This window comes from Artemia franciscana, chromosome 3 (genome assembly GCF_032884065.1).
Source record: "Artemia franciscana chromosome 3, ASM3288406v1, whole genome shotgun sequence".
In the NCBI taxonomy this organism is placed as follows: domain Eukaryota; kingdom Metazoa; phylum Arthropoda; class Branchiopoda; order Anostraca; family Artemiidae; genus Artemia; species Artemia franciscana.
The window spans coordinates 40,403,654-40,430,757 of NC_088865.1; the positions used below are offsets into that span (position 1 = coordinate 40,403,654).

The 27,104-nt window shown below is 34.9% G+C and overlaps 1 protein-coding gene across 1 annotated transcript in view; it reads left to right on the forward strand.

Moving 5' to 3' along the window:
• LOC136025264 (transferrin 2-like) overlaps positions 1–25,226 on the forward strand; it is a gene marked incomplete at its 3' end in the record, with an annotated part of 54,135 nt that extends 28,909 nt beyond the window's left edge. Inside the window, 8 exon segments of the mRNA XM_065701121.1 lie at positions 4,823–4,965; positions 6,117–6,234; positions 8,447–8,623; positions 10,539–10,702; positions 16,894–17,022; positions 20,282–20,493; positions 22,661–22,869; positions 24,957–25,226. Of these exon segments, the coding sequence (XP_065557193.1) occupies positions 4,823–4,965; positions 6,117–6,234; positions 8,447–8,623; positions 10,539–10,702; positions 16,894–17,022; positions 20,282–20,493; positions 22,661–22,869; positions 24,957–25,226 (1,422 nt within the window).
• Between the last annotated feature and the right edge of the window lie 1,878 nt (positions 25,227–27,104).

Genomic DNA, 27,104 nt, shown 5'->3' on the forward strand with positions numbered 1-27,104 from the left:
AAGGAGCGACATTAAAACTTAAAACGAACAGAAATTACTACGTATATGAAAGGGGCTGTTCCCTCCTCAACGCCCCGCTCGAAGTGTAGTTTTTTAAGTATAAAAAAACTTTATTTTACTTTTACACGATAAGTAGAACACAAACATTCGGATATAAATAGTCAATTAGATCATAGCTCTTCTTTGGCAATGAGCATTTAAAATATTTTTAATATTAAAAAAACAACTGAATTCTATCAAGTTATGAATATCAATTAATAAATTACTTTAAGAGAAAAAAAGGAATTTTATGTAATAATTCCAACAGGGGTGATACCTAATTAGTATTTGGAACGGCACAATCCATATTTTCTCAGTTTAGACAACAGCTAAGCATATAGAAAGTGCTAGGCATGTATGACATGGGCCTATATCCTTCAAATAGCTTGTAATCTCCCTATATTTATCTGTGTTTTTTTTGCCTGTATGACAAATTTGTTTTGTTTGTATATTTTTATGTATTTACAAATTTATTTTAATAACCTACAAACTTATTAGCTCTTTCAGTTTTTGATAGGAGAGCAATTAAGTTAGATCTAATTTAAATGAGAAGCTTACAAAAATAAGTGGATGATTTATTTTTTGTAAAATTATTCTGTAGATGTTTTGTAAATTGTAACGATTCGTTAATCACAATTTCCATTGCAGTGAGTTTTACGAAAAATTCGTTCTTTTGCAAACCCGGATTTTGTGAAATTCACCTATTCACAAACGGTCTAGTAAACTGACACTCTTTGTCTAGTAAACTCTTTGTCTAGTTTGACTCTTTCTCGCAACCCTACTTTTTAAAACCATAAAAAACGTTAACGTAAAGAGCGAGGCGTTGCGGAGGGGACAACCCCTTTCATATACGGAATAATTTCTGTTCGTTTTAAATTTTAGGGTCGCTCCTTGCTTGCAGTTAAAAAAATTGTTTTTTTTATATTTAATTTCTGAACGTTTTTTAATTAATTAAAACGAAATTTGCATATTAATTTTTTTTTTGGCTTTTTCATAGTTTTGATCGGAAGATTTTGATACAAAAAGGGGTTTGGGGAGGAGGCCTAGTTGCCCTCCAATTTTTGGTTACTTTAAAAGGCAATTAGAACTTTTAATTTTTTTACCAACGTTTTTATTAGTAATAAATATACGTAACTTACTACTTAACTTACGTAATGAACTTCTATATTTGTATATTTTTAATATGTATATTAGGGGATTCGCCCCCTAGTCAATACTTCGCTCTTTACACTAAAGCTTGAATTTTGCTCAAAGTTAAGAATGACCCCGGAATACCAAAGGCCCTAGAATGAATAGTTGAAATTACTTAAAATACTTCAGCGTGAAGAGCGATGCATTGTGGAGGAGATGAACCCTCTTATTTACGTAATAATTTCTGTTCTTTTTAGGTTTTAACGCTGCTCCCTACTTCCAGCTGAAATTTTTTTTTCTCATTGTTTTTCTTAAATAATGCTAGAAAATCCTGCTGCCCCTTCATGGAAGTTCTCTTCCCTCATGATAAATTCCTCTATGGAAAAATCCCCCACGCAACCCCCTTACCCGATCCCCCCCTCAACACGAAAAAGTCCCCCTGAAAACGTCTGTACACTTCCCAATAACCATTACTGTATTTAAACAGTGGTCGAAGTTTATAACTTGCAGCCCCTCACCCGGGGACTGTGGGGGATTAATTACTCGTCCCGAAAGATATAATTATAAGGTTTTCGACTATGTTGAGCAAAATGGCTATCTCAGAATTTTGATCTGGTGACTTTGGGAAAAAATGAGCGTGGTAGGGGGCCTATGTACACTCTATTTTTTTATGTCATTTAAAAATGGCACTTGAACTTTCAATTTCCGTTAGAATGAGCCCTCTCGCGACATTGTAGGACCACTGGGTCGATACGATAACCCCCGAAAAAAAAACAAATAAACACGCATCCGTGATCTGTCTTCTGGCAAAAATTACAAAATTCCACATTTTTAGATAGGAGCTTGAAACTTCTACAGTAGGGTTCTCTGATACGTTGAATTGAATGGTGTGGTTTTCGTTAAGATTCAATGTATTTTAAGGGGATGTTTTTCCCCTATTTTCTAAAATAAGGCAAATTTTTTCAGGCTCGGAACTTTCGATGGGTAAGACTAAACTTGATGAAACTTATATATTTAAAATCAGCATAAAAATGCAATTTTTTTGATGTAACTATTGGAATTAAAATTCCGGTTTTTAGAGTTTCGGTTACTATTGAGCCGGGTCGCTCGTCACTACAATTTGTTACCGCGAACTCTTTGATATTTAGCGGAAAGTTGGCTTTCTGTGACCAGGAGGAAGCTGCCAGACTCAACTGCAACCCTTCCTATTCAGCATTTTTTTTAGCTCAATCTTGACCTCATTCAACTCAACGCCCATTTAAATAAACCCTATTGAATTTAATCCTCCGCGGCTAAACCTTTCAACATACCATCGTTAAAATCACTTCGTTTGACTCACCCTAATATTACATTGGATTCAAGGTTGTATTCAATATATGTTCAATAATGAATTATTTATTTAAAACTGGTTTGTCAAGGAGTATGGATTCTCTTAGGGGTCCAAAACAACGCCGAAAAAACTTTTTGTATCCGATCAGCTTGAAAATTTTTAAAATAAAAAGTCCTTAAAATAGAAACAACATGATTAACTAATGAATAGAGACAGTTTCATTTAAGTCAAAATTTGGTCACTTTCAATAAGAGATATATTGTTCATTATACAGATGAAATAGTTAATATTGAGTTAAATGGAAGTTGAGTTGCATCAACAAGGGTATTGTTGAATTGTGAGGGGTTGAGTTAAACGCGCTTGAGTTGATCTTAATAGAATTAAGTTGAAGGGGGCTAAGTTTCAGAGGGTTATGTTGGGCTACAGGACGTTTGAGTTGAATGGGATTGAATTAATTGAAGATTGAGTTTAATCGGTTTGAAATGCACCAGATTTGAGTTGAATTCGGCTGAATGAAACGGAGCATAGTTACAGTGGAACCGATCTGTATGTCCGAATTGCTATATACGTTTTCATTTGCATTTCCAAACTAACAAAATCTAGATAGCACTGCACCAACACTTTCCACAATACATTTTCCCACTGTTTGGCTGTTCAACAGTCTATAATAAAGGGGTCGAATTATACACTCTCCCGACCAAAATTGGTCTTTGGCCAATTTTTTGTTGGTGAAAATGACTCGAAGGTGGAAGTGCTATTTATCAAATTTTTGGATCAATTAGAGATGAAATTGATAAATAAAAAACATACAGTTTCTGTGACTTAGGCAATTTACGACGACGAGCTATTGCTACCTAACTTGGAGGCTATTATGTTTCTTAAAAACTAGAAAAAAGTGGGGACCGGAGAACTGGATTTAGGCTTTAGATGACAAAGAAGCAATGTGTTTTAGATCTTTCGAATTTTTGCCAGTTTCTGTCATTGAAAATATTTGCTAGTCCACACATTTCGGGTGTGTTCTGTTCTGCTCTCAATAAAACACTAACGGCCAAATATACTACTACTACTACAGCTAACAACTTATCGGAGTAGCAAGGTGCCTGAGGCCAACACAGTTGTGCACGCTCCTTGCTCTGCCAAATTGGTTCGAAACATCCCTCTTCTACTCCCTCCTGTATTATTCCAGTTTCCTTTAAATCCTTTCTTAATACTTCTTCGTACTCCGTTCATGGACGTCTTGCTTTTAATTTAGCTCCAGATCTGTGGTAGGAATCATGATTTTTTCTTTCTCACTGAACATCTTTTTTAAGGAAAATCTTAACATTTCGTTGGCTATATCCCTAGAAGGCCATATTGAGTCATTTTTTGCCACAGCTTATATCATTATGTACAGTTATTTAAAAGAGTACCACGGCACATCGAGTATGTCTTTTTCTTTATTTCGAAGCGCTGTCGTCTCAGAGCCATGATATCCTGTTCCTTGTTTGGCGACTTATCTTCCTATTCTTCCAAATATTTTTGTACTGTATAAGAACATCTTGCACTTTTTCTGTTCTACTTTGGCATCTTTACTGCAACAACTGTCCTCACTAATAATGCTGCCCAAGTAAGTGAAGCTATCCACTTGGTTGATGTTCTCATCACCTAACAGATTTCTAATCTAAGTGACTTAGTCTTCTTAAAATCAATTTTCAAACCTATTATTGAACCCTGAATTTTCGAAATCTCTAAAATTCATTCTTTTTGCTAACGTTTTTACCCAGGACGTCCAGATCATGTGCATAGTTTTAGAATAGGAGATTTATTTCTTCCCAATTGACACCATATTCTTCCAATCCCTTTGTTGCGTTTTTCAGGCCGAAAAACATCTTAAAAAGCCGCATAAATGAGGAACCTTGCTTAACTTCTGACACGAACTATTAACGTCGCCTGCTACCTTAATGGGATCCATATCATTCATGTACTTAGTGCTAATTACTTTAATGGTCTTATCTGGTGTATCATACAAGGATAGGACCTTCACTGAAACCTTCACTGAAGGTTTTCTATTAGCTGTATCAAATACCTGTCCAAAATCTATAAAACTCAGCACTAAAGAGGCCCGTGAGGAAAGCCTTTTGCCACATATTTTAAAGGCATTCTACTTACTCTAGACTCCGTCAAAGGCATCTCCATCCCCTTCCCTCAAGCTAATAAATTTCAGTATTTTCTTGCCATTCCTTTTTGTTTCGATCTATTATCATAGAAGCGTGGGGCAAGTTTGAGATTTTGCTATTTAAGAGGTTTTTCTTGGGAATGGTTAATTACTGTTTTCTTTTTTAGGGTCTTTTCAAGGAGCCTACGCTGTTGCAGTAATCAAGCGAGATTCGATGCCCGACGTGAAGAGTTTGAAGGACTTAAGAGGGAAAAGGGCTTGCTTTGGAAGTGTTGGGCTCTATGGGTCCTGGGTCCTGCCTATTCAAATGGTAAGTTCTTATGGTTTTTCAGGGAAAAAAGTATACTGGATGTCTGCTGTAAATTGCAAGTCTATATATAAAAGGAAATGAATATATAAAAATGAAGCCACTGAATACGAAATCCAAGGCCTTTTTTGTCTGTTGCTTTAAGAAAGACATCAGCATGGCCGTTAAGGGGAGCTTATCCTGTTCAAGGGAGAGGACTTGTTAGCTTCTACGTTTTGAATCCCCCACCCCTTATGGTCCTGGATATTTTGAGCGTATAGGGTAAAATAAGATAGTTGTGTCTCAAAGTCCTTTGTTTTTATGCCGAAATGCTTTTGTCACGCGTTCAAAACTGGATACTTCCAGTGTTTTAAATTCAGTGCTTTACTTGCACACGTTGAATATACTACTGCTAATATCGGAACATCGTCTGGATATACTCATCATAGCACCAAACCACCTAAGTCCTACACAGGTGCATACTGGCCTTAAGTATTCAAAATTTACATGGGAGAGGGTAGCTTTGATTCGATGTAGTTGCGGGATCAGCATCCATACAATTATTGGATATAGGGTGAGATAATATCAGCATTCAGGAATAAGATAAAGAGCCGATTGAGTGGCGGTTTATTTGAATGGATTGCGTCTTTTTTTAGCATCTTTTTGGTGACCAGTTATAGTGTAATTGAAAGCAGGGGTACTAATTCGTAGAGGAGGAAAGTGGCAGAGCAATGCCTTACTACAATCTTGCCACGTCCAGTTTTTGCCCCACCCCCTTCACTATATATCGGAAAACACCTTTTAATGATGTTTTCGTTGAAAAATACCCTTTTTTGTATTTTCATTGAAAACAATTTGAAAAAGCTGTCAAATTGCTCCCCCTAGTTCTTGAGGAAATGTGTGTTGTCCTCCCCACTATATTTTGTGGATTGGCGCCCCTGTTTCTTTGAATGTTAGTTTTAGTTATCAACAAAAGCCCGTCCAAAAGCCCGCTGATAAATAAAAGTGAGCATTGTTTTCTATAGAATATAAATTTACTATCTCTATTAACTTAATATCTAAGTATAAATTAATAGAATATTTATCTGTATAGGTTCTTGCTTTAAGATTTAAAAAGGGCACGCTTATTGTCTGCGCTTATGACGATCAATTACCTTTAAATGTTTCCATTTCAGTTGATGAAAACTGGAGCTCTGAAGAACGTCGATTGCAATAATCATGTCAAGTCTGCGACGGAGTTTTTTGGCGATAGTTGCGCTCCGAATTCTTTAAATGATCTTTATAACCCTCTTGGTAGGTTCTTTTACTCCTATTTGCCTCTTAAGGTGTCATTCACATTATAACAATTACCCGATATATGTCCTGAGGGACTCTTTGTTCCTGCACCCCTCCTCAAAATTGTGATTTTACATTATAAAATAGACAATAGACAATAGGCATAAACATATATATATATATATAAATATATATATATATATATATATATATATATATATATATATATATATATATATATATATATATATATATATATATATATATATATAAATATATATATATATAGAATATATATATTTATATATATATATATATATATATATATATATATATATATATATATATATATATATATATATATATATATATATATATATATATATATATATATATATATATATATATATATATATATATATATATATATATATTATTAGCTTTAAGGAGCTATCGTAAGAATAATTAGTACTAATGAAAAATTGTTTGTTGCTCTTCACACACAACGTAAGAGTAGCCCACCGATATAGCAGTCTCTTACCGGAATTTCACTTCGTAATTTTTTTTTGTTGCTTTCTTAACGGCCGTATGGGTCGGCGTGACACGCATGTTTCGCAAACCTGTTGCTGTTTTCTTAAAGAAGAAAATTAAAATAATAAAATTATTTTTCTGTGTTTTGTAATTTAAGGCCTGAAAAGAAGTCTTTACTAGCGTATAAATCACTTAGAATTTGGGGTAGTATCCTCAGAAATATTATTTGACCTCCCCAGGGATTTTAAAATTACACCAAAATTAGAAACTATAGAGTGAACTTTGGATAAGTGGAATATTTCAATTTCTCGTTTTCTCTAATTTCATAAATTCAAATCTTGTCGTATCTCGTAGAGCCAAACGCCCTTAAACAAAGGCTGTGCCAAGAAAAGAAATAGCTTAAATCCTCAAATTCATCAACTCTGATCTGAAAAAGGATTGAACCGAATATTCGCTCACAGGAGGTTAATTACTCGTGTTAATTGTGTGACGAGAGATCTGGTAACCGGGGTGAAATTCGATTCCACTCAGAACCCAGCTTAAGTAAAAGGAGGGCCTCTTTTTCTAGTCTAAATGGCTGCCTTTATCTCATTTTTATTATTTTCCAAATTTTAGCGATAAAGTTTAGAGATAGGTTTAAATTTTTTGGATTTTAGTTTAAAAAAGAAAAGAAAAAAGTATTGTTTAAGGAAGCTATCAGTTTTTTGTGTGGCTCTAGACACATCTTGTTACGCATATCAGCCTGTACACAGGGGAGGGGGACGGGGGCGTTCTTACTTAGAAAAGAATCTCACTTAATCCTCTTTGATGACATTCCCGCCCATCCCCTCATATAAAGAGATCGATTAGGGCTCCCAACTAACTCCGGTGTATATGGCTTAGAAGATAAAACTTGAAAACTATTACCACTAAAACAACTCACTGCAGCACCAAGCCGCCTTAAGCCAATACAGCTAAGAAACCTCATCTCAATCTATTCAAAGCCTCCATCTTTACACCCTCCCAACAAGTTCAAATTTTAAATGATAATTGGAATAAACCAAACCCTATTGTTCAGTGTAGGAACATAGTTTTTGGGTAAAAACAAACGTACTAATTCTTACTATGTGATGAAGATACCATAATTTCCTTCTAAGCTATTATCTTTTTTCATTTCTGTAAATATTTATTTTTCATTTAATGAAACGCAATACATGCATTGCCCTCTATTAGAGGAGTTCCAATCAGATAGTTCCAAACAAAGCAAAGCCTTTGTGATCAACTCGGTAAAGTACAGCTCTTCAGGACTACACCCCGCCAGTGATACTTGTAAACGAATTTCTACCGACAATCCGTTTCTACATGGAATACCATCTGTTACCAGCAATTCGTTGCTAGCAGAGATAATCCTGTTAAATCCTTCTCTCAAGGCATTCAAGAGAAGGGATAACATAAGTAAAAATGTTTGGCAGCTACCAGAACTAGTGGCAAGTCATCACTTTTGACGCATCCTTGTAATCAAAAACGGGAAAAAATGACTGTGTAAAAGCAACCAGACCTAATCACTGAAAAGCATAGTCTCGTAGTAAAAGATTTTTTTTTTATTTTTTACAGAGGCTTGGAATATTATGTTACTCGTTTAATTTGGTTTACTAGTCATTGTTCATTATTTTTAGCTGTTTCTTTTTTTCTGCCATCCATAATATAAACATTATTATAGGTGATAACTCAAATGGCCTTTGTCGACTATGCATTGGAGCTATTCCAGGTGAAAGATGTAGTAGTCAAGATCCTTATGCTGGTTATCAGGGTGCTTTCCGTTGTCTCGTAGAGGTTGGAGAAATAGCTTTCTTGAAGCACACCAGTGTTCGCAGGATGGTCAATAATCCAATGTTCAGTACGTTCAGCTTTTGTTTTTTGTGCCTTTTCATGGATAATTTTGGCCTATTAATCGTCAGAAAGGCTTTAATCACTTTGGACTAGGATATAAAGCTATTTTAAAGCCCATGAGTATAATTCCTTCCTCCCTCTATTAAAACTTGGCCTAGTGTTTTTTTTTCTGTCTTTTTGCCAAGCCTTGTCTTCTTTTTACCCTATTATTGTTATTTCTTCTTTTTTGTCTTTGACCACGTCTTTTATGACGTTATTTAATTGACACAATAACTAATTAATTGTTTATTTAATTAATTCAGTTACGTTTTTTATTAATGAAACGTGAAGTGTTTGCTGACATAACTCCAAACCCAGTTAAGGGCGATTTACTAGAAGTTTAGCATGATTTCTGACGTCATATAATGAGTAAAAGTTGCCAAAAAACAAGTTTTCTTTTCAAAAATCCCCTCTTGCTTCAATCCAATCACTTTTGACTCTTAAAAAGGGCGCTAAAACTTTTGAATTATAATTGAATGAGCCGTTTCCCAAGTTTCTACGTCCACACGAAGTATTCAGAAGAAAAATAAAGAACATATAGAGCCCAAATCGTTCCAGTAGAGTGTGCTCTACTTGAGGGGTGTGGGATTTAATTATTTGCTGTGATTTTTGTACTTTCTTTAGTATTTTGTTGTTTCTGGTGGACTCGAAATTTTCTTTTTTAATTTTTGCTCTCGTACAGTTTCGATATTATTTCTTATTGTAACATGTTTCGACGTTAAGAAATACCTTATTTTATTTTGATAAGCTCCTGCTTGTTCTGCTACCATGGACCAGCAATTACCCTGCAATATGAAGTAGATAGTCCACTGGCTGCTGCCCAGAGTAGAAATAGGTAGTACTAAAAGGATCAGGTATTTTTGATATGAAGAGATGTTTCTATAAATTTACTAAGTTCCTGCTTCATGCATCCTTATTTTTATATCCATCTTTCTTCTTCCTGCTTCCTTTTTTTGCTTTCCCAAAACAGGAACGTAATTTTTTTTTTATTGAATAAAACCACCGGGAAGCACTGATTTGTGTTATTGTTTGAAAGGAAAGTCGTATAAATTGTCATTGGAAGCAAATATTTTTAATGTCTCTAGAAAAATATCGAATGCATAAATATGAATTTTTATATATTTCACACATAATTTTGCTGGCCGAAGTGAAAAATTTTTCGAATCTAATCCGAAAGAAAAACAAATGGAATTAGATTTTTTTTTCTGTGGTTGAGCAGTGGGTTTGATCCCAGCTTGGTAATACGGCCGCCCAAGTGAAATTTGACTTCTTTCCGAACATAGCTTTTATATTGGATAACTGGGAATCGAAGCGGGTCAATTTTAATTTTCACTTTTCCTAATTGCCAATATCCTAATGTAGGCTACTTCAAACTCAAAATTGTGCTGGAGGTTCACTTCCTAAATTGTCTTCCTCCGAAAACCAGACGTAGCTTTGGGCAGGAAAGGAACTCCAGTGCAAAACCCTCGTAGACTGGAGGAAACGCCATGCAGAAGAACTAAGACGTGAATAAAAACTTTCAAAATAGACCTCGTGCTAATTGGAAATTTTTGTGGCATGGCTACCGTTGGCAATCAGGGTGGCCAGACATTGTCAATATATTTATCCAAGATCATGCAAATTAAAATTTTACCGTTTGCTCCACGGGAGTGACAAGTACAAGTGTAGGTAAGTGCCTCTAAGTTCGAAGTTGCTGTTGTGCAAGATGTTTCATCAGTTACTGATTTGATCAAAAAAAAGAAAGAAAATTCCCTTTCATAGCGAGCCAACTAATCCATAGGTTTTGGCTTCGTTTATTGTTCTTAGTTTCTTTTGCAGTCATAGTTTTAATGTTGCTTCTTTCACTATTTATTTTATTTTATTCCTGGTGTTGTATTTTTCAGAGGAACTTCGTGAGGAACAATTCCAGCTTCTTTGTCCTGATGGAAGTCGTCGTCTGCCGAGAGAATTTCTTGAGTGTAACTGGGGACGTATTCCCAATGATGCCATAATGACATCATCTGCGAAAACTATAGAAGAAAGGCAGAAATACCAAGCTCAGTTAGAGGTAGGCTGTGTGGTTATCTTGTTAGTTTTAACACGGTATTTTGTATCAGTCCTACCTTTGCCCGGGACTAGGGGACTCCCACTTAAGATGTCTCGCGAAAATTTGAAAAGAACATTTCAAATTTAGATACGTAAACAAAAAGAATTTGACAACATAGATATTACACACGATTAAAGATTTGATATTAGACGAAACAGAATCAATTTGTGGCGAGTCATCTGATCCTGCTTGTCAGAAATCAAAACAGGTGCTGACGTTGTTTCTTTCTCCCTCTCCCCATTTATCAGAAGTTTTTTTTTTTGAAATTATGATATTTTGGTTTGAAAATGCACTTTTTAAGTCTTCATGTATTTGGATTTTTAGTGTCTCCTTTTTCGCACAGCCCCTGCAAAGTCTGCTGCGGCTTCATATAAATAAGTTAATCTTCCAAAAGCTTCCGTATATTTCAAAAAAAAAAAAAAAATAAGTATGTTCATTGACAAAGAAGAGAACAGCTCTAAATGCCGTATAGTCTATAATGCTGGAGCCAGAAGCAGGGGTCTTACCAGAAGCATCACCAGCCGAAATGTTGCGAGGAAAGGGAAGGCATGGTGGTTTTTGACGGATTGTACTAGTTGTCTAGCTGTTTTTCCCTTTCATTCGCCCCTTCTACTGTTGTACCGATTGTTGTTGTGATAAGACTATAAAATTGTGTGATAAGTCTATAAGACTCTGGTGGAATAAATTTTACAATCTTCTCCCAGGCCGCCTTTAGATGAAGCCTCGGCACTGTTTCTGTTTTATTTCTGTATCTGTTTTTGTTTAAAAAAAAGAGCAGAGAGCAGAAACACGTCATCTGTTTTTGTCGGACCTGTTTCTGTTTCTGTTTTTACTTAACCTGTTTTTTCCGTTTCTGTCCTTTTTTCCTGTTTTTTTTTTTCATTTTGCCGAGGGCTTGTGTCTGTGCTATTGCCTAGCCGATAGAGGTCAGCGAACTTTTGTGCTGAAGTCTGGTGGTGAAAGGCCAAAGCGTCTGGATCACAAAAGAAGAACACACTTCAAGTGCTAGACAGTTAGACACACAGCTTAAAATATACTTGCAGCCATCAGAGTGGCCATGAAAACATATACAATTTCGGGCAAATTATTTTTTGTAGTATATGACTCAGGTTCAAATGTTGTTAAAGCCCGCTATCTTTGGGGGATTGAAAGGTCTTCATGCTTTGGTCATTGCCTTCACCTTTATGCAACCAATGCTCTCAAGTTCTGGGGAGAAATTGACGTAGAGCAATTAGTTAAATGTGAATCTTATGACCGTGATGATGAAGTGGAAGAAAGCTCTATCAGAGAGCAAAAGATTGATGGAACCGAAGGTGACCTACGCGATGTCATAGATGAGGATATTGCTAACACCAGGTCTGATATTGGTGACCCTGACGAGTTTGATGAAGAAAGTGCGTGTGACGAGTGGGCCGAAACTACATCTGACTCTGGAGGCAGCAGTAGAGACAGTCAAAGTGTCAATAATTGCTGCTCTGTAGAAGTTGCATAAGCCCTGAAGTTACTGGAAAAATCGAATATCCAACGTGACACATTTGAATGGCTTTGCAAAGACATAGGGGTGAATGGCCACATCTCTCATGGCATGAAAGTTTGCTGGAACAGCATACAAACCATGGCCAGTTCCTCCCTCCAGAGAAAGTCTGCCCTTCAGAAATTTTATGACCTTAATATTCAAAATATTAGGATTAGAGAACTAGAACTGACCGAGCAGGAATGGTCTATGCTTCAGAGCACATCTTGTTGTTGGGGCTCTTTTGAAGAGGTGATTGAAATTGCCCTTGGATCTACCTACACAATCTCAAGTGAAGCGTATAGGCTGGTGAAGGGGCTGGTAAGACTCTGCGAGGCGAAATCGGCGAACCAGCTCGAAAATTGTTTCCAGGACCAGTTATTGGTCCAGTTGAAGAAGTACTTCATTCACAGCCCTAAATTTAATTTGGGGTGCTACCAACGTGCAGCTTACTTAGATCCATTTGCCTATGGAAGTATGACTTTTGTTGAGAGAGTGGCGGCCATACAGTCACTCACAAGCTTATTTAGCAACTTATGTAAGCTCGCTCTCTTAGTTTAGAATAGAAATACGAAAGAACCAGAGAGTCTGAGGAATTTGATGACTAATTTTCTCGTTCTAACTCTAGTCTAACTCCAAGATATCCTTCGGATATTGAGAACCTGGAGCTCAATATTTACTTTAAAGTTGGTCCAAAACAGAATAAGAAGCTTGCAGTACCGTTAAATTAGATTTTGGAGCAATTTAAGTAAGGTTGAGCAGTTTGCAAGGAGGTAGAAAGGACTTTATAGTAAAAGTCAGTAGAAAAGGTGGATCTAGGGATTTATCGCTGTTCGTATTCAAAGAATGACATGGATGCAGCAGCAGTGCAGCATAGCAAATCTCAGCGCATAGTAACCGAAAATAAAGAAATAATTTATTTTTAGAAAACTATTCTATGCAATAAAATTATTTGATGCTGGTTCGAGAATTTCAATTATTACCCACGTTAAACTTCAATATAGCTCTTGAGCACAAAAACAAATTTCCCCTATTTTCGAAAAAAAGCCCGAAACCTATCGAAAATGGCGTTGGGTCGAAATAAAAAGTACACTGTTGAAATTGCCATGGTCGAAAATTTCTAACGGGATGTTTACAGTTCCCACCCTAAAAACCAAAGATCGTATTTTAGCGTGGATAGTACTGATCTGTCTCCTTTTCGTTTTTTTCTTCTTTTAATTTCGAGCTAGCTGGTCACTGGATGGTCGTTGCGAGACGATAAAGGGCTCATTCGAAGAATTACGTTTACAGTTTTTTTTTTCATAAGTTCATAAGTTTATTATTCTAAATTCACAATAAATAAATTAACCAACCCTTTCGTGCTGGAGAAGACCTATGAGGGTTTGTGGTCGCGCGAAAGTCCACGTAACTGCTTACCTATTAACTCAACTATTTTTTCAAACCTGAACTATTGAATTAAAACTATTGTATATAAATCAAAACGAAAAAAAATATTGTAACCTATATATATGAAAAAAAGATAAATAAATAAATAGCTGAATGAAAGAAAATTATTGATAATTATGAATATAAAATATTAATAATCATAACAAATCCAGTCTCCATCACTCTTCAATACTTCATTGAAAATGAAGACCTGGTACCGCGACGCAAATCAACAACTATATTATCACTTCGTTTAGTTCCATAATTATGCAGGTCCCTGTTAATTTGGTAAAAACTCTTAAAAACGTCAGGGGTTAAAACATTCATGCACTGAAACACAAATATTGTAGCTTGGTAATCTCTTATCTGACCTACATTAAGGAGCTTCAGGAACCTAAAACAAGCACAGGTGTCATGTACATCCTGGACATACCTACCGATTGTTCTAACAGCTTTATTTTGCAGAACTTGCACTCTTCTATAGTTGCATAAGAAGTTACTGCTCCATAAGAGCCAATCGTAGGAAATGTATGGATAAACCAACGAATAATATATAGTTAGAAGTATTCTTTGAGGGGGAAAGTGCTGCAGGCATCGAAGTATGCCTACCCCACGGGCAATTTTGACAAAATTGCGCCACTGACATTTCCATGCCAGAGGGCAATCAAGATAAAAACCAAGGTAGTGGAGATGATCTACTTGTTGAATAGGATTACCACACAAAGTTACCTGGCCAGACACATCCAGCGGTGTGCCTGGACGGCACACTCTACAGAACGTCATTAAATATGTCTTGCGAACATTCGCTTCCAATTTCAGCATTCCCACTGGTCACTTCATTTATCAGTTTCCATGTTCTTTCATATTTCCTTAACTATTTGAGAACTTTCTATCATAATATTCGGCCATAGCTTTGCGACGCAATTTGTTCACTAAATGTCGCTGTTTTTTCCATCACTTTTATCATCTTGAGGTCTTTGATGAAGCTCAATCCTTCGCTTTCTTTCTTCCAGTATTTCACTTGTTATCCATCGCTTATGGGGTTCCTGTTTCTTCACTTTCATTACCTTAACGGGACACACACTATTATAAATAGGTAGAATAGCAGACATTAGATAATCAAGGGCTCTCGTAGGGGATTCTTCTTCAGAAGTTCAGAACTTCAGAAGTTCAATCGATTGCACTAACTTCCTCCAAAAACTTTTGAAGATTTCTTTTTTCATTAACCTTATCTTTATTTTATTTTCCTTATGTCTTTGCGACTGACGCTTCATAAAATTCACCAATGGAAGATGGTCAGAACAAGGAAAAGCCACAATATCAGCTAATAAAGCTTTAAATCGGCAGAACGAACGAAAATATTATCAATTAGGGTTGCACTCCGTCCAATAATCTTTGTGGGCACGCTCATAAGCGTGTATTGATCATTTGACATCATAAAATTAAAAAAAATCAAAATTACGATTAGACAAATCAAGCTGGTTAAAATTAAAATCACCCATAACAATATGGCTAGATCTAGACGGTACCTTCGAAATCAGGTGACTCATACCTCCCACAAAATCATCCAGGTGAACACTAGACGGCTTATACACCATACTAATTATATTCTTTCTCCCGTCAAATTCTATTTCAATTGAAAAAACTTCAACCTTACTTTCAATCCATATACTCAGATTATCCCTTTCATTTTAATTGCACCAATTCTTCGCAAGGAAACCAACACCACCACAACCCATCACTACTTGGTTCTTAACATGAAGATCATAACCTGAAAATGAATAAATAGCGATGAAGACCGCACTGCCTTTCCATATCAAACAAAAACAACTTAAAAACAATCGGGAATTTTTTTTTCCAAGACAGTGGCATTGAAGTCAGTGGATATTTCGGCCCTATGTCCAAGGGCCGTCTTCAGCAAAACACCAGATATATATATATATATATATATATATATATATATATATATATATATATATATATATATATATATATATATATATATGCATATATATATATATATATATATATATATATATATATATATACATATATATATATATATATATATATATATATATATATATATATATATATATATATATATATATATATATATCGAAAAAAGAATCCCTACTGTTTCTAAGTTGTTTTTGTTTGGAAATGAAAAAATTTTTCATCTCGGCGCTGCTTAGAAAAGTTAAAAGAAAAGCTTAGAAAATCGTATGGGCTGCTTGCTCCAGTTAAAGGCCAGTTTCACAAAATAACCGTGGGCAGACTTTATAACACCTTTTTTGCACTGTATGTCTTTTTCTTGGTCCTTTTGTGGAGTTTTTTCACAATACCTGAGCGGAAAAAATTATATCTTTATTTTTCCGTTTTTGCAAATATCTTTTGTAATTGCTGCTCTGGACTCTAGAGTAGATATGGCGTTTTCGATTTTTCCTCAAAAATCGACCAGCTTGTGGATAGGTTCCACAAGCGTTGAGAAAATATTATCGACTTTCCACTTAATTGTTTAGCTTAATTGTGTTACGAAAATAGCTGAGATGTTGTTCGTTTTTTTCTTTTGTGAGTTTTTTCTTGTTTAATGTTTCCATTTTATTTTATTTTTCTGTATTTTTGTACTCATCTAAGTGCATTTTATGTATGTAAAGAGGGTTTCAGTAAATTATTATTATTATCATTATTATTATAATCCTATAATATCAAAAGAAGAAGAAAATTTTCCAATTAATTCCGAAATATCCAGGTAGCTCGTTGTCACGTGGACATTTCAAGAACATAGTCGCCAACTCTTTTCATTTATATCATAATTATACTGCAACCGAAAAATAAATAAAACAAATATTGAAATCACTGTATAAGGTCGTCAATTGACCAGATGCGCCTGATTGGAGCACTCTAAGTTTCGCGCACAAAAAAAATGGCCTTGATCAGACCATACACTGCGATTTCCAAACTTATCTCTTGAAGCGCTCAAAAGGTCGCTATTTTTCCATAGGGAGAGGCGTTTAACCAATTTCAGGGCTGTTTTATCCTGCCATTCCTCCTCCTCCTTGTGTGCAGCTATAGATATATAACGGGTAAATGATCTTAATTATCGGAATTATGAGGCTTTATTCACTGTTACTTGAGTTATGTGTTTGTGGTTAAGGAGGGCAATATTTTTGTATTTGTGTTCCAACGTTAAATATGTTTTGTCTGATTTCAGACACTTCTGGAACAATTTGGAAGAACAGTTCCTGAGCAAATTTCTCCTTCTAGAAATTTTATTCAAGATCCCTTTAACCTGTTCGAGTCTGTACCTAGGTATGGTAATCAACATAACTTGATCTTTCAGGTATGATTTTTTCTTTTTTCTTCTGTGAATATACGAGTTTTTGTGTCCCTTCAGATAACGATTTTTTTGACATTTAATTGACGTAAAAAAATACACTTCTATAAAATCAGGATCATATATTAACGAAAGAATAATCGTAGTCATGGCTGAAGCCAGACTAAATGCCTTTTTTTTTTTTGTAAATAAAATACAGAGAACACTGCTAAAGAAAGGGAAAAGGAATTCGTATGACGACTTGTTCTGGATTTGGTTGCCACCATTCCGTTTTGGGTAAGAAGCTCAAGGTAGATAAATGTTTCAGACTCTTTGGCCGTGGTAATTATAATAGAAATATGTCAAGAGTTCATCACAGGAGTTCAAGCTTTGAATGCTTCCTGGTGGGCTCTTTAAAAGTCAAAGTACCTGCACAGTGACCAAGTAGATGGCGATAATATCACATGTAATGAATTTAGTTACATAAATAGGGTTTCTCGTACATTACTGTTATATTGGGGCACTAATAAAAATTTGGAATGCCCGATTTTCGATGATTTATACCATCATAGCAGAAAAAGCTGCAAGAAATCAAAAATAAACCTAAACTTAATTAAGGCTTTGGCGGCTATTTCAGTGCTGGTAACGCCATCCAGAAATCAAGGCTCCACGAAAATCAAAAGTTCTACTTTCCCTGATATGATAGTATTAGACGTTGTGTTGAAACTTAATTGAAGTGAGAAAGCGAGAGATAATGAAGAAAGGATGTGAAATGCCAAAAATAATTTTTCATATTCTATATTGCCAATTTCTCGTCTGACAGTTATTTTAACAGTTTTTATCTCGGAAAAAGCTCCCTACTCTGATTTCGCCCTCTGTGCATCTAAGTGTGTGAAGATAGTTCTTCATCTTACACACTACTTTCGAGGGTTCCTCCACTTTCCCTCAGGAAAAGATCCTCTGTCTTCTGCTTTAAAACTTCGGAACTGTGCATAAGTCTCATATCAAGCTGTCAAATTATTGTTTATACGCTTTATAAGAACTAGGGTCGTTCCTAAGATTGGTGACGTCACAAGCAAAATTTACCTTACCCTTGTGAAGCATTTTAATGGGTGAACTTTTTCAGGGTTGATGGTCAGTTTCAGAAGCATTGCTATGTAAGAATTAAATTTTAATGTAAGCAGTAAGTTTTATCCTGGGGGGGGGGGAGAGACATGCTTTCACATTTAAGAGAAGCCTGGATCAAACAGATCGTGGTAGTAAAACTGTAAGTAAAGACTGGCCATTTTTAACTGAAACTGAAATATGGAAAAAAAATGTAATTTTTATCTACAATATATCTTCATGTAATGAATCTGTTTTGATGCTGATTCTAAGTATTTTAAACTGGTTAATTAAAATTTAATGACCAACAGTTATTAAAACGAGAAACCTTGTAAATTTTTGAAATAGGACCGAAATTTCCAATGAAATTCCGCATGTATGAAAATCCTTAAATAGAAGTTTCAACCGGCTATCTTTAAAACAAGAGGAGAACTCAGGAGAACTGCAGTTCTCCTGAGAAGAAAGATTGCGAATACGTGCTTGTTAGGTGTTATTTTTGTCCAGGAATGACCGTATCAAACTAATAGTCATAGGTTATTGGTAAAGCGCTGATTTGAACGAAAAGTTAAAATTTTACTGCAAAAGGCTAATGTGTAAAGTGTCTTTACTTAAAGTAACAGTAAAAGGCTAATGCCTGTTGTTTTGTCCCGTAAAAGGCTAATGTCTGTCATTTTCCCCCTAAAGGGTTAATGTCTGTCGTTTTGTCCTGCAAACCAACAATTTTGGCCCAAGTTAGCTCAAGATGCTATTGAAAAAAAACAATCTGAAATAGCTAATTGAATTAGGCCTGTCAAAATCCTCTTTAAATGGCCTCTCAGTTTAAGAAGCCATGACGGGTGTCGGCACATTCGTCCCTTAACACGCAAAAAGCTATGAAAAATGAACCGTTACCATAAACAGGTTATCCAGTATAACTAATGGTTGTAGAGTAAGGTATAGTTTGTAACAGTTATTAGGGTAAAAGCCAGCGGATTTTTTCTGAGGAAATTGAGAGGACGACCTAATACCTCTAAAGTTTATTTTGACGATAATGTTCAAAAGATAAATCTGCGTGAGGAAAACTAGAATGAGTACAGGGAAGAGGATTTAACCTCTGACCTTTCTTCATTTGAAAGAATGTATTTGGATTAATTAGACATAGATTATGGGTGCTGAGAGGGTCAGAAACTTCTATCATTTCCTTACAGACTAATTTCTATTTCCTAAAACTAAAAGTAAAGTTCTTACTTTTATCTTTAGTTTCATTTAAATAAAACTGTTTGTTTTTAATTCGTTCGAACTGCGTATATATTTATGGATAAAATGGTAATTGTAAGGTTTTATACAAGCTTTTCTGATAATTTTGAATCCGATAGCCAACATAGTTTTTAGTGTTTAGCATTTTGCTTCTCTTCGAAGTGTTATTTTGAGGCACGAAAAGGGCCGACAATGGCGCAGTGCTGTGGCAAGACCTGTTAAAAGAATGAGAAACTTGAATTCAATGTCTCATTCACCTGTTACATTTTACATTTAATCTTACAGTTTTTAAGACAGTCGGTTCGTTGCGATCATCGCTGTGAAATCCGACTTTGCTTTTCAGGAAAACACAAAATTGTGTAGTATTATAGATGCATGGTAATTTCGTTTAGACAATTGTCATATAGATAATTCCGCAACTTTATAGATATGTAGTTGAAACTTCTGTTCTGGGGTACGCTGGGGATACGCTGAAATTTGACTGTATCTTTACCATTAAAATGGTATTCCCTTTCCAGGATTGCTCCCCCGCCTCTTTCTCTACAGCTATGCAAGTGTTCTTGTGATAATAAATTTCTTTGCGTAACTCCATCCTTAATTAGGGTTAAATATTTAGAATTGAGATAGAAATTATACCCTTTGATGTATTTATTGTTTGGAAACCTTTTAGCGGCTCGCTCAATAATAATAAGGATTGCTCTCTACTTACCGTGTTGTTTACTCATCTTGCAAGAAGGAGGAGGGCTAGAAAAGTTTATACGAGGCAAATTGTTTCTAAAAAAAAAGATTCGAAGATAATGGGTGAATTATTAATCTTGAGTTTGCTTTGGTACGGAGGGATTGTGCCTAAAGACAGACCCCCTCCCCCAAGTGTGCGGGCCTGCTTTCTCATTCTATTTACAGTTGTTTTCTTTTTTTTTGCTTTATATTTTGTTGCTTTTATTAGGATGATACGGTGGCATTCAGAAGAATTCTTGGAAATTCCCAAACCTATGGAGACTACCTTCAGGATGCGTTGCAGCCAATTTTTGACATAAGGTCATGCCCTGTGTCACGACTCAGGTTTTGTACAACTTCTGAAATTGCTCACAATAAATGTGTTAAAATGAAGATTGCTCTCAAAGCCCAGTTGCTTCAACCTGAATTATTGTGCATCAGGTATGATTACTGTCCATGTATTATTTATGTTATTTTATTATTAGAACATAATTGCTTATTTCATGTAGGTAAGTGTCAGTGAAGAATTACTTAATTTAACACATCTTAAGTGAATATCAAAGAAAACTTAGTTTATCATAAAGCAAATAGGCACTTATTTTACTTAATGTTTGATGTAATGAAATAACACTTAACATGGCTGTTTAATATCGATGTCAAAAGATTTTTAATATAAAGTCAATCCGGTAATTGAAAATCCACTCCATTATTAATTTGGATTGTATTTAGTTGATATTATGCTTTGATTCTAGATAAATTAATCAAAAATGTTTAACCAAATAATGTTTCTAAAACTACATGATATGTAAATATGACATGTAAATCATATCATTTAGCGTAACATTTTGCACCAATTTCACATAAGTAGAGTACCGATTTCACAATATATTTTATTAAGCAATTTAGGCAACTCAAGTTTGATTAACTGCTATTTCATCTTCTGAAATGTATTACAAGGGTCTAATATATCATAATAAATTCAGACAATACGTTCTAGCCTTAGTCATCGCTGTTCAGTCGTAGAAAAAATGTAAAAAAGTATAGGATTTTTCAAATTTTGAATTACTTCTTCTTTTTTGGGGATTGTGTTTTACGATATATTTTGCTATGTTTTTAAGGTGACAGTTTTTCACTGTGCTTTGATATATTTTAACACGCTGTACGATGAGTTTTTTGCACTTTGCTATGTTTCATTTTATTTCAACTTTTGAGGATTAATTCATTCTGTTTATTAAATATTTATTTTATGAAATTTAAAATCAATATCAATAAAATAGCTAATATTACATACAATTTATCAAAACAATAAAGCACCATTTCACCGTAAAAAAAAAAAAATGTAAAAAAATATGATAAAACAGTAAGAGTAAATCATAAGATATAATAAAATAAACCATGAGATTGTGAAAAAAAACATCAGAAAAATGTAAAAAATATATCAAAGCACAGTAAAAAAAACTGTCATCTTTAAACTATAGCGAAACTACCATAAAACAGTAAAAAAAAAAAAAAAAAAAAAAAAAAAAAAAAAAAAAAAAAAAAAAAAAAAAAAAAAAATCAAAGTATAACAGTTCAAAATAGGGATGAAACCTTTTAATCGACAGTGAACAGATATAAAATTTTTAACTGGATATTTCGAACACATATACAATGTTCATCATCTGCAGTAAAACTAAAAGACATCAATAACATTTGCGTGTCTCTTATGGGTGTTAATATATTTAGACTTCTCCTTGGTCACATTATCCCCATATAGTCGATGTAGATAACTCCGGGGACCACACTGCCTTTCCAAGACGAAAGTATAACAGTTCAAAATGGGGATGAAATTTTTAATCGACAGTGAACAGATATAAAATTTATATACAAAAGTTATCTAAAAAAAAAAAATCGTTTTAAATTCATTTTGTTGTTTTGAATCAGTAAGAAAACAGTAAAATACATATCAGCGTCAACAAATATAACATATGAAAAATAAAATGTCGTAAGATAGATAAAAATGTACATTGTCCTAACAAATATATTCTAATACATACCATAAAAATGTTAAATCTGCTTTATCGTAATTTTGAAGAAACTATTTGTTGGTCGTATTATGTTCATAAACTTTAAAATTTTTGGATGGTATGGATGCGATTTTTTTTCTTTTTATTATATAAGAATGAAACTGCAAAAAAAAAAAAAAATCTCAGAAGACTCATTCAGTTGTTTTCTGTAATACTATTTTGTGCTAATAAATTATCCAAATATTATTTATAAAAATAATTATTATAATATTATTTTATTATAATGAAACCTTAAAATAATTTTTTTGAGTATTTGCATACATCTAACGATAGAGATATATGTGACATAAAATTAATTATTGACAGAAAATATGTCCAACTAAGAATGCCAATCAAGAGAAATCGAATCCATAGCCTGTTCAAAATTACTTCAAAGGGCCAACTGATCTCTTTTTTAAAAGGCGCATCTTCCTCGTTGCCCAAAGTTTCAACAAAATTAATTAAGGTTTAATTTTCCTTATGGAAAGAGTTTCTTGCATATTTGGCATTCTGTTTTCTTTTAAATAAATTTAACTTATCCTGTCCAATTCTCATTCATATAGAGGCCACAGTGATGTCCATTGTATGAAGCTGATTGAATCATACGAAGCCGATGCAACAATGTTGGATGCTGGTGATGTCTATACTGCTGGTAACAAATATAATCTCATTCCAATATTATCTGAAGTTTACAATCTAGGAGAGCCGGAATACTATGTTGTTGCTGTCGCGAAGGCCAGAGATGCTGCTACTGAACTCATTTACCTGAAAGGTAAGCCCAGACTATGTCTCAAATCAGGCACACGCAGAATCTTCACAAGGAGGGAGGGGAGTGTTACGTTAAAACGACAAATAAGATGCTCCTTAGGGCATATAGTTAGGAAACACCTGGAAATTTATTGGTGGCCGGTGTTTACCCCCCCCCCTCCGGAAAACCCCCCCAAGAAAATACTCCCCCACCCCAGAAAATAGCCCTCCCACCCTCTCAGCGGCTGGCTGGTCTCCAATCACTTTCGACTTATAAAAAAAGGACAAACTCTCAGTTTCTGATCTAATGAGCACCCTTCGAAGTTTCTGTGACCATGAGGTGGAGGTTTCGATAAGGAAGGGTTAGTCCCCTTCCCATACGGAATAAGTTCTGCTCGTTTTGGGTTTTAATGTTACTCTTTACTTTTATAATAACAGCGTAGACCAGAAATATTCCCAGAAATCATAAGGGATTAGATATCAATTTCACATTTGTGTGATGTGTTCTTGAAGTTTCCTCTGCACCCATCCCCTTCGAAACCCTGTCTCTCCCGAGCTCCCCCAAGCAAAAATCCTGGTTATGGCCCTGGGGATCATACATCAATTTCTACCTCTACCCTCCCTTCGTCTCTCCCTTAGAACTAATTTTGTATTTATCTGACGGCTCAGTGAGAGCTGGGATATTTTTGTATTAAAATGCACCCTTTGAGGTATCTCCCTTCCCCCCAAACTGCCAAAAAAAAATCAGAGAACCCCATTGTAGAAGTTTAAGTGCCTTTTTAAGCTTTTGTAATTTGTCCATTGCTTACAGATAGTATTTGTTATTGGGAAATATACGGACATTTTTCGCGCGGGAGTTTTCTGCAGGGGGAGGGGGGATCGTCTGGGAAAATTTTCAGTGGGAAGTAAGTCTTTTGGAATAACTTCCTTTCAGCGAGGATGTATTTTCTGGGCTATATTTTACACGAGGGATTGGGGGGGGGGGATATTTTCCGTGGGGGCGGGAGTAAACTTCTAAACCGATAAGTTGCTGTTGGGGGGGATATTAAACTCTTGAAAGTAAATTTTTATAACAAATTAAAATAACAAACTAAATTTTTGAATGGGTAGGTATAGGAAATGTTGGATCCCTGCACTTTAATGGGTTACGTACCCAATAAATAGACGGCTTTTAAAATTCTCTTGATCCATGGAGCAATGTTGTCTCTGGAGACTTCTTTCCTGTTTTGGGGGGACTAACTATTCTAACAAATGCGAACTGATAGTTTCCAGGACTAGCGTCGTTTTCATCAAATAATTGGTGTTCCCCAGAGTAATATTTTTGATGGAAGTGTCTTAATATACACCTGAAATTAAACAGACGTGAAGATATTTAGAATATTTCTTTTAACTTAATTCGTTTGATATAGTTTTCCGAGGACGCTGGGAACTCTGGGCATCCGAATATTTTCCACTGCATTTTGAAAGGCAATATGCAATTATACTTATTTGTTTGTAGCTTTTATTTATCATAACTTTACTCCTTAAAGTTGATTTAAGATTGGCGCTTTGTCCTGCAAATGTCTAATTGTATGATTTTTTTGTTTTTAGCTATTCTGATGTATCCCACCCTCTCTCGAAAAAAAACTTGATTGTTGTGCCTCTAATATTTACTATGTAACGGATATATTATGCGCATTTGTCAGAACTGTCAGAAACGCAAGAAAGAATCAATCTTGTTAGTGAGGGGGAGGGGAGGGGCCTTGTAGAGCTGTCAAGACAGTGGAAGTGTGTGATGGCAGTCTAAAATTTTTGAAAATTACGGTACAAGTTTTAAAAGTTATGGGTATCCCAAGGAAAGGCTGAACCCTCCATCTTCTCTATGCTAGAGAGCGAAATTGTTTTTCTAATGTATTTTACTTTGTTGCTTGTGTTCTGTTGGATCGACTAGAATATTTCAACGTACTCTACTATCCCTTGATGTGTGCTTAAATTTGGGTTATCTGTTAGAATTGCATTATGTGCCGTTTCCAATTTTGTGTCGAATCTTGTGTCAAATCTTATCTTTGTAAACCAAAGCTTGCACAGCCAATTTATTTTCTACTTTTAACCAGATTGGCTTTAAATTTTCAGGTAAAAACACATGTCACACAGGATACAACCATGCAGCTGGCTGGATTGTCCCAATGGCCCACCTGTTGACCAATCAGCAAATCAGAAATTATGGTTGCAACAGCATGCAGGCTGCCGCTGAGTTTTTCTCAAAAAGCTGTCTTCCTGGAGCGTTAAGCAGAGAATATGCAACTTCGGACCTGAGTTATACTCACCTGTGTGACCTTTGTCGTGGATCAAGCTATAAGTTTTGTAGGCGGGATCTTTCTGAAGATTATTTTGGACACACAGGTTCGGGAAATTCAGCTGCTTAAGTTTAGAACTGTCATACAGTTCGTGGTAACGACTTCTTCTAATAGTAGCCATAACTCTAAAAAGTGGAATTTTGATAATATGTAATGTACATAAGGAGAACCAGCTTTTCACGGGGAAAGAATAAAAAAAAAATAAGTCTTCTAAATTACAGTAAAGAGTACTATTCCAAATACCAGAAATTGTCCTGTAATATGGAAGGGGGAATACCCTCATTAGTCCTCCACTATTTACGCAGAACTTGTTTGGCTTCGTTGAAATCATTTTTAACTTTAACTAATATAGTTGGTAGGCAGTTACGAGTAGTTTATTTACCGACTGTCTCTTCAAACATTTGAGCTGAAAATTTTGTTGTTTTTATTTGCTAAATAAAATGTTTTTTTTTATTCAATATTTTTTCAAACTCCAGAAAAAATTCTCTCTCTACAGTTAAACCCCTCTCCCCCCCTCGTCCCTGAACAGGATTTTATATATTCTAAAGATGACCTATTCAGGGATGATTATCACTCTCGAGGTATTTTTAAACGGATATTAAACTTGAATTTAAAAATAGCGTTCAAAGGAGGGGGTGTAACGTTTCTCACATTTACGATCCCTGTCTTTATGTTAAAGTTAGACTTATTTCTCCGATACTTCAAGAGCGAATTCTCTAGCACAAAGGCAATGAAAATTCGATAACAAGTATTTTTTTGCGATACCTCGGAAATGGAAGGGGTTGCTGTCTGCTCGAAACAGCAAAACTTCTGCTCAATAGTTTTAAAAGGAAATAGGTTATTAAAACGCTTGCAATTACGAACTGACATTATTTTTTGCACTTTAAAATGCTTTTAGTAAAGTACTAATAAAACTGTAGCGTAAAAATTGAGTATTTGAGGGGGAATAGGCCCATCATATTAGGGATCATTTCCGTTTGTTTTGACATTTAATATGCTCGCTGTCATTTGAAAAACTAGTTTATTTTATTTAGTATCTGTAACAATGTAGCTTTGTCTAATTCAAATAATCAACGTGTTGGGATAAATAACTAAATGTCAGAATACTGCATTCTCTTTTCAGTTGTGGCTGGGGCTGATAATCTTGAAGATAGTTAAATTCTACTCACTAAAAGTAATAATTCTTTGGTTGTACCGAAAATTTTCAAGTGTATTTATTCCTTGATAAGCAGTCGCTTTCTGGACGAACTTTCTTCAATATTGTAAAGATAAGTAGGTTACTTGAGCTAGATGAATGAAAATTTCAATGAAAATTTCAATTTTTTGGAGGATTTGATATTTGAAATATCAAAGAAAGTCAATAGTTGGGAAGGCAATAGTTTACCACCACCCTACATAATTGAAAAATGAATGAAATTTATGGTATTGTGGTTTTTTAACAATCTTGTGCCAAAATATTTCTGACGTACCAGATGTTGAGATGGCTTCTGTATTCTCATGCCTTAGCCAACTTTTTTTTTGCACAAACGAACAACTAAGTACTTTATGATAATTTGAGCTGTTTGGCCAAAACACCGATCAAATTTGTTAAATATTGGCAGGTATTGACGCCGCATAATAAGTACTACTGAGTAGTACTATGCTTCTGAGTAGCTTTTCATTTCATTTATTTTTTCATGTCAAATTTTAAGCTGTACATAGGTTTTCGTCATAGGTTTTATTTCTAGTGATCTGTTTTGTGGGGTTGGAATATTAACTCTCAGATTATTTAGTGGCGTGGTCTTCCCCCCCCCCCGAAAAAAAAATATATAGCTAACAAAAAGTAACAAAAGTGTTTCTCACTTAAAAAAGAAGTCATTTCTAGCAAGCGAAGAAAGAGAAAAAATCTGGTAGTTCTTGCACAAACGTCCATTTCAGATTCCAA